The sequence below is a fragment of the Eschrichtius robustus genome, chromosome 15 (assembly GCF_028021215.1).
Source record: "Eschrichtius robustus isolate mEscRob2 chromosome 15, mEscRob2.pri, whole genome shotgun sequence".
NCBI lineage: Eukaryota > Metazoa > Chordata > Mammalia > Artiodactyla > Eschrichtiidae > Eschrichtius > Eschrichtius robustus.
Genome location: NC_090838.1, coordinates 89,425,423 through 89,434,431, shown reverse-complemented (window position 1 = coordinate 89,434,431; position 9,009 = coordinate 89,425,423). Strand labels below are relative to the sequence as shown.

General features: G+C 45.7%; 1 protein-coding gene across 1 annotated transcript; it reads right to left on the bottom strand.

Annotated features, from left to right (window-relative positions):
* Window positions 1–266: 266 nt before the first annotated feature.
* Window positions 267–8,712, bottom strand: PDCL3 (phosducin like 3). The gene is made up of 6 exons (XM_068564931.1): window positions 8,587–8,712; window positions 6,357–6,486; window positions 3,827–3,917; window positions 3,499–3,642; window positions 2,518–2,726; window positions 267–644 (listed from the first exon to the last, which is right to left on the bottom strand). Exons 1-6 carry the CDS (start codon window positions 8,590–8,592, stop codon window positions 502–504), a joined length of 723 nt encoding a protein of 240 aa, XP_068421032.1. The 5' UTR covers window positions 8,593–8,712; the 3' UTR covers window positions 267–501.
* Window positions 8,713–9,009: the final 297 nt, after the last annotated feature.

Here is a 9,009-nt window from a genome sequence, read left to right as displayed (position 1 = left end):
TAAATAGGATAAATACTAAGACTTCTTCCTAGCAATTATGCCTTTATTTTATTTGAGTTAATAATCCTGTTGCTACCTCTATAAAATAGAAACAAATAATAATATAAATGCAAAGCTTACCTTGCCATTTTCCACTGTATAATTTACTCACATTACTTAAAAAAAAAAAAACCCTCCATATTTCTTCTTTTATAGTTTTATGTGGACAAATAGTGAACAGCTTTACAGCTTACCTAAAATACAAGTGAGGAAAACATAGACACCTGCCATACTAATATCTGGCTTTTATTTTTTCCTTAAGGAAATATTATTAATTTAAAAAGAGAGTTCCAAGAAATTTAAAAGGATTCCCAGCAATGATTATTTCTGAGATCTATGAGCTCTGAAACACAATTATAAAAGGCTAAAACCAAAGTATACATTCCTACTTGTTCCTTTTAAAAAAAAATTCAGATGATGTGTCACATCAAGAAAGCTCATCAGGTTACCAGGGCCGCAGCCTTAGTCATCCTCAGAATCACTGCCCCTCCTGGCAGGGACGGGGCACAGCACGGACGAAAGCAGCACATCTGCTATAGGTTTCCTAGGGTTTTCCTCCAGGCTTGTCTTGATTGCTCCAGACTCAGACAATTTCCACTCCAACTCTACATGATAAAGAAAAAGCAAATCGCCTAAGACACAGTCTGCATGGGGCCCTCAAGCCACAGTGTTTTTCTAAGCAGAAACTACGATCATCAACATTTGATGACAATTTAATTTGAGGGCCATATTTATAAGGTGCCTGGAAGAAAGGAAAAAATCAGACCCTTAAGAAGGAAAAAAATACCTGCAAACACTTTTTCAGAAGATGAGATCAAATGAGATATTACATACATTTGAACCTCTATGATAACTAAAATAAAAAAGAGACTAAATCTACCTTCTAACAGCTAGTTTCTCGGCTTGCACAATTTCCCAGGAAAGAAATCAGCATGAAACATGTAAAGGAAATACTTTTCACAGTCCTGCTGGCACTCTAATCATTAAATCTAAATTTAGTTAACAAAAGGAAATTCTTAAACCTCATGTCCAATATCTCAACCTATTAGAGTCAAAGGCTCAATGTATGATGACATCCTAGGTCTGATACATTTGTTCCAAGTAATAATTTTTAAAAGTACCGGAAAATAAAGAATCAGTGACTAAAGGCTCAGCTCCTATATTTTATGCTCTTGTAATCAGTGAGACCTTGTGAAGCACAATCAAGTGATGTATTTTTCCACTGCAGAAAAGACCCCAGGCAGGACTGAGGGACAGCTGAGAGATTCTACTACAAATAGCCTGGTTAAAGTGATGCTCTACCAATTAGAAACTTCTGTTAAAATCTGAACACCAGTTTTACTGAAGTCGTGTTAATTCAAAGTGCTCCACCAGTATTTTCAGCTCTAGGTACCTTGGCTCAGTGTGATAAAAATTCAACAAATTTCTTAAAAATGATTTTTTTTTTAAGATTTCTGATTCTTAAAAATATATTTAAATTCACACATATGTATAAATGAACGTATTTAATGTTACTGTTCATTTATGTGCAGTAATCATTATCTTATAAGTTCACTAATCCTCAAATGAAACTTTTCCTAGAAATAAAAACTATAATTATTATTGTATACCTACCTCTCTTCCCTCATGGTATGTGCAAAAAGACCAAAATAAGAAGCAAACCCAGATTTAGTTTGAAACGCCATATGCCTCTGAACACGGGAATAATGCATAACTGATGTAACACATATGTGTGTTTATGTATGTATGTATATGTTTATACTTTTCCCAATTGAATATCTTACATAAAGAGTTACATAAAGTAGAATATAAAGTCATATTTTAACACACATTTTTAAAGACTACTAACTAAAGCACAGCTGGACACATTATTTCACTAAAGAGATAAAGAATTTGACTTATCAAGAAACGTGCAGGCCTCAGCTCCTCTCTCTCATGTTACGTGTGCATATGTATTTTAACACCTCCTGTGTAACAGGTAGAAAAAAAAACACATATCCTTCAGGAGTTAAGAGGGAGAATAAACTTTTAATTTAAAAGCTACTATTCAACTGAGAAAAAATTTCTATAGATTTATATATATGTACATTTGTACGTATGTAGATACATATAAGCATGTGTCACTAATAACGTTCATGTGAATTAAACAAGAAATGAATGATGTGATCTTGAGCTACCAGTAAAAACGAACATATTCAACTGTAGGGACAAATAAAACACATCAGACATTAATATTAAATATTTTAAAGTCCATTGTGCCCCCTTTTAACTGAGAATTACTAAAGCCCAGTTGTAACTGCCCCCAATGACTTGTCTAAGATGACAGATTCAACATGCTTCTTCCCTTTTTACAATCACTCGCATGGGGGCAAAGGTGAATCTGACAAGTCATCCTAACGTGTGTCTAGGAAACAGGCACCCTCGCCAACAGAAGCATCTCCTCCCCATCTCCCACGTGCACCTCAAAGAGGCCCTTACCATCCATTGTCAGGTTCATGCCACCAAACACCAGAGGTCCAATAAATTGAGCCTTGATATCACCTTCAAGGTACACAAATATTGTGGGCAGATTCCTATCAGGATAGTTGGGTATGCAGGTGGTTGAAATGGCTTTGATAAATTTGACATCAGGAAACTTCCTGGCAAGTCCACTAAAGTGCTGATTTATCAGGGCACAGAGGGGAATCCTATAAAAATAGAAACAGAAGCCAACTGTGATTCTGCATTTGTACATAATAAATAAATCTCAACTACCCTTCTGCCCTACATAAAACCTCATAATGACTTCACAAGTGATTCTGCTACTCCAGCCAAGATGAACTAACATTTAGAAAAAACTTTCTAACATGTTTAGGCAAAGGGAGGAACTCAAAATCCAAAGCCCAACTTAATTTGACTGAAGAATAAGTTAGAAACACAGCTCCAATGTAAAAGATAACTGTCTTGCTCTTCTATAGGCGAGAGCATTCAAGGCTTAAAATGTGTGATTCAGAAAGCATTTCCTGCTTGAAAGAAACTCCCTACACAAGCATTAGACTCCACAGGATGGGAATAAAATTGGAGGTGAGAAGCGCCGGGGGTCCACTGCCTCACTCGCCATGAACAATTCTCACAAAGGTCACCCTCGCCATCGACAAGAGTGATTCATTACATGGAATTGTAAAATGCCCGAGCTTCTCCAGAGGGACAAGTGACTGACGAATTCATTTACAATTAAAAAAAAAAAAAAAAAAAAAAAGAGTCTCCTCTGCTACACTGCAACAAAGGCATCCCTATTAGTCACATATTAATTTGAAAGTCTTAAGACAAAAATTAGGCTATAAGGTTTGGGCAAATCAGCAACAAAAACACTAGTTAAAAAAAACAAAAAACAAAAAAACCTCCTGGGTGGATTAAGCCTGAGATGTTCAAGATATAAATTCAAATTAACATTTAAAGACAGTCATGAGATCAGCTCACCCTTGTCTGTAAAGGTGCAAGATGACCCACAAGCCCTCACCGGCTTTGGTAACTTCTTGAACATAATCCTTTCCTGAGATTTCCAAAACTTCTCCAAATTTATTCTTCAGTTGGGTTGCTTTCCACTCGGCCAGTCTTTGCTGCCTGAACAACAGAAGGAAGAGAGAGACATCTTACAAACACACACACACACACACCACCCCTTTCACAAGCAACCTTTGTAAAGGTCCAGGTTTATTTACTGATTTGCCAGATTTATTAATGTTTCAAAGGACACACATTTTAGTGCCACGCAAAAAGCCAAGCAGTCCCTCTGGGTGGCACTAACCTGTACATTGCAACTGCACGTTCGTCTTCCTCGTTAAATTCGTCTTCATTATCCTCCAGCTCTTCCAAAGTCATGTCCTCATAAGTTTTCACTGAATGTCATTGAGGTGGCAAGAAACCAGAAATGTAAAAGATGAACAAACACACATTTTGGTTTTCTTCCCTTCACTCTTCTCCTAAAGGAGTGCATGCAATGCCAAAAGATCCCCAGCCCACCAAAACCCAAATAAAAAGTACTTAAGGTGTTACACTAGTAAATAAGAAGGGGAGGGTGTTTTTAAAAGACAGCTGCCGGCCTGGCTCTCTTACCTCCACACAATAAGGATACAAACGGGAAGTTTCTCAAGTTTATGAAAGAGGAGAGTTGTATTTGCCTGAGCTAACCTAGCCGGATCTTCAAGCACAGACATTCACGGACAGGTGCGTAACAGTTCTCATGCCTCTGAGGAGATGGGAGGATACCCACTGAGGTCCCCCCCAGCACACCCTTCCTAGAGTGAAAGGGCTATCCCCTGGTCTTCTCTTGTGAGTGCGAGGCAGCTCTACCTTTTCTTCTAATCAACTGCTATAAACTCTGTATTTTGTTTTTATTGCCATAAACACCCTTGCTTCTTGACATCACATCAGGCTTTTGTCCCCAGACCCCCACCCCATCACTACCCGAAACTGCTCTTATCAAGGTCAATAATGACCTCTGTCTTCTCAACGGATGAGCACATCTGACCCAACCCATCACCAGCTCCTCCCCAAATGCCCATCTTCCTCTGGCCCCCTCTCCTCCTCCCTGTATGGCTGCCCCTCCCTTAGGCCCTTTGCTGACTGGACTCCTTTTCTTCCTTATCGATACCCACTCCCTTGGTTGACCGCATCTCACAGCTTTAAGTACTAGCAACATGCTGACAACTCCCGAAGTTGTGCCTCCAGCCCGTATTTCTCTGGTTTGAGACAGCATCCCCAACTGCTCCCTTACCATCTCTATTCATCTAACAAAAATCTCAAAGTGACCATGTCCCAAGCAGAGCTCCTGATCTCACCTCCAAACCTGCTCTTCCCCGAGCCTTCCTCATCTCAGTTGGTGGTAACTCCGTCCTTCTGGCCGCTCAAGCCCAGAGCCCTGCAGTCACCCTTGACTTACCTTCCCTCACAACCCTCATAGGATCCATAAGCAAATCCTGTCGGTCCTACCTTCACAATACATCCAGATCTGACCACTTCCCCCACTGCGCTGCTCCAAGCCAATGGTACCACTTGCCAATGGTACCACTGCAGCCTTTTCCAGACTGGTCTCCCCACTTCCTGCCTTGCCTCCCCACAGTCTGCACTCAGTAAGGCAACAACAGGACGGTGCTGTCAACACAGAGGACACGTCACTCCTCTGTTCAAACCTCCAGTGACATCCACCTCATTTGGCAGCAAAGCCAAGGTCCATACTAGAAGCTACAAGGTCCTAAATGGTCCGAGCCCTAGTTGCCTCCTTGAACCTCCTACTACTGTCTCCCAGCCCTGCTGGCTTCCTGGCGGATTCTCCAACATGCTTTCCACTTCTCACTCACCTCCCTCAGGTCTACTCAACTGCCAGGGGGGCCCTCTCTGCAATTATACCCACCCCTCCTCCGGCCCCTTCCTGCCTTAACTTCCTACATTTCACTCACGTATCGTTTACTGTCTGTCTCTCCCGCTGGAATGTAAGCTCCAAGAGGGCAGGGGGTTTTGTCCGACCCGTGCACAGCTAAAGCCCCACTGCCTAGAACAACACCCAGCACACAGCAATCCTTCAGTAAACATTTGCAGGATAAACGCTTTGCAATAAATCCTTCTCTAAATTAGCTCTAACATGTCAACAGGGGACAAAAGGCCTAGCCCCTGTGGTCAATGGTTCTCAAACTTTGGTGTAAATCAGAAACTCTTTGAAGCACTAGTTTAATATGCAGAGCCCTGGGCCTTACCCCCAGAGATTCTGTTTCAGTAGGGTCTGTGTGTTGTTGTGTTTGTTTTTTTTTTTTTTTTTTTTTGGGACAAGCACCCCAAGGGATTCTGATTCAGGTGATACAGCTACGTGTGAGAAAGCCCCTCTCCTAGACCCTGTACACTGCAAACATCTTATGCTTCCCCAAATCAAGCTATTTTAATATTCGTAATCAAACCACCAAAATAAAGTATACCCTCACCAGAATACGAACACTAAGAACTTTTGTGCAGATTTCCATGACAGTATCCAAAGTGAATCACAGACCAGGAAAATCAAGACTTGGAAATAACTTTCCTCGGGTTATCACGTGCTCATCCGACACAGACGAGGAACTGTGGAAACGGAGGGGGCCTCTGAAGTCCCCCTAATTCTATGGCCCAGCAAGCTGAAGCCCGAGATGCCCTGTGACCCGCCTGAGATCCCAGAGGCAGCGTCCAGCTCAGCACCCCAATCCCTGGCTCCCAACTCTTGCTCACAGGATCCTTCTACCAAAGCAGTGAGAGGCTGGGCAAGCTGTCTCCTAAGCAGACAGACACGCAATAAACAGTATCAGCAAGCTCACCAACGGACGGCTGAAGGACCCGCTGCTCCTCCTCTTCTGCCTGCTTCTCCAGATCCTTCAAACTCTCCTTCGAGGGCAAGATGCCCTTTTTGCGTAAGATGTCATTCCACTCGGTGTCTGCATTGGGGTCCTAGAGCAGGTGGACCAAGGATACCATGAGTGCCAAGTCCACCGTGGAGGGTGCCATGGGTAAGGAGGGGTCAAATGGGAAAGTGGTGGGAAGGGGAAGTCACACCAAATTACTCTGTGGCCTATTTCTGAGAAAGCATCAAAAGACCCACAACCCCTGTTCCAATCTTCCTGTCTTGGGGTAAAAATCAGGCTATGATGTGCAGATCGGCATCAGTGCTGACAGCAAGGCTCTGACCTGGCTTCTGGTATTTTCATTAATGACTTGGAGTGATTCACTCAGCAGATACTTATTAAGTACCTACTATATGTAAATTATTGTACTAGATGGTAGGGAAGCATGGTGAATGCCAAAGTCATCTATTTTACAGGTGAGAGGAAGAGACAGGCAATGAATAATTAAATATACAAAGAGAGATATTACAAATTATGGCAAATGCAATGACCAACAGGCTGCTGAGCTAGAGAGTTCCAGGGGGCCTGCATTCCACAGGACGGCCAAGGACGTTCTTTCAGAAGAGGTGACGTTTAACCATGACTGGAGGGTGAGACGAAACCACAAAGAGGAGTGAAAACTTAGGAAATGACTTTCCAGGCAGAGGGACCGGCCTGTGCAAAGGGCCTGAGTGTAGTGATCAAGCATCCTAAAGTCCTGAGTGGCTGCAAGAAAATCAGAGGGAAAAGAAAACTCTCTAACGGCCAAACCTGAGAGGAAGCGCTGAGACCCCGTGGAAGAGCTCACAGCGGCTGACGCTTATTGAGTCCTAGGCGCTGGGACCCTGCAAAGCCCTTCACCTGTATCTACCTAGTGAATCCTCACAAGCCTGGGACAGCCACAGCGCCAGGCTGGAACAAGTCAAATTTACCAGGATCAAATGTCAGAAGGATAAATGTCGAAGTGGGCTCTTAGCTCCAGAACCCAGCTGCCCAAACCCTGGTGTGGCACCGCTTGGCAGGAACACTGCTAACGGACCTGGTCTGGAAGATGAAACCGGGGAGCTGTGCAAAGGGCACTGGGAAAACCAGGCTCCAGCCCCAGCTCCTCGCCCCAGTCTTGCTGAAATATGTCAGAAGGAAAACTAACAGAATCCTTTCCACAGGGTGGTCAGGAAGGAGGTGACGTTTTTAAGCCGGGACCTGAAGGACAGAGAATGCGAAGGAGGCCGGGTCAGCCCTGAGTTTCCTCTTCACCAGACGCACTGGATTTGGAGATGATCATCCTCTGCAGCCCCCAACCAAACCCACACTAACTCCATTTCCCTTCTGCCACTGAGTCAGAGATGAGTCCCTCGGGATTCCTGACCACAGCGAGATCTGGGGGGCAGCAGAATGACCTCTGGAGAAGGGTCCTTCAACAGTGACCAAGCTGAGCTGTCAGAGATTTTCTCATAAAAGCATCCATTTCCACGGTGTCCTTTTTTCCCACTTTTCCGTGGGTTTTAGTCAAATTCCATTAGCAAATTCCTGATACAATGAAAGAACAAAACTGGGGGATGTGGTTTTATCCATTTTAAGATGGAAAGTAACCGGGCTGCGGGACCCTCGGGCTGAGCTCTGGAAGCCAGGGAGTCCAGAAGGGGGCGCACCTCAACCTGAACACCAACGTTGGTGGGGGCGGGTGTAATAACCCCTCACCCTGCTCTACGTGGAGTCAGAACACGGGTTATGTTATGGGACACCCCGCCCGCCCCAGGCGGGACCCTCCACTCGTGCAAGCCTCAGCTTCCATCCGCGAAGGGGTCCACAACGCACCTGCTCAGGTGCTCGCTAAGAGAGTTAACAAGTAGGAAGTAACTGTCAGGTAAGACCCGGAGAGGCCTTCGCAGGCCGCACGGGAGACGAGCTCAAGGAAAGGCAGCCCCCAGGGCTGAGATTCCGGAGTGAGACACACGGGGTAGGGACGCCCAGCCCGCGGACCCGCGGGACCACGCCCACCCGTCCGCACCGCGCCTGCGCCGGCCTCGCCTCGCGTGGCCTCCCCGTGCCTGCGGGGCCCGGCACTTCCCACAGGTCCGGCAAGGACAGCCCGCTGCCGGCGCGGACCCAGCGGGGCAAACGAGCGGCCGCAGCCTCCAGACGTCGCGCCCCCCGTCTTGCTTACCTGCATTTTCTCACAACTCCCTCGAGCCCGGCCGGCGACGGCCTACCCGCCCCTCAGCTCTCTTCCGCGCACGCGCGCAGCAGCCGCCCCGCTTCTTCTCCCAGCCCGGCCTTCGCCCCGCCCCCAGGGAGCGAGCTGGGCGGAGCCAGCGGGAAGCGAACTCTCCTCTGAGCCTGCGCCCGCTTCTCAAGAGACTGGCGCGGAATCTGTGCGCGTGCGCGAGGCAGGACACGCCTACAAGTGTGACTCTGAGCCAATCCCCGGGCGCTACCTTATTAGGGCAGGTCTTCGGCCTCGGAGCCCTGGGGCGGAGGGGTCGACTGCAGTCGGCCCGAAGGTGTCTGAAGTCTATGCCCAAGAAGTCAGAGATAGAAAAGCGTTTCAGTGATTCAGTGTTACAACTAAGAACGATGCAGGGTTACC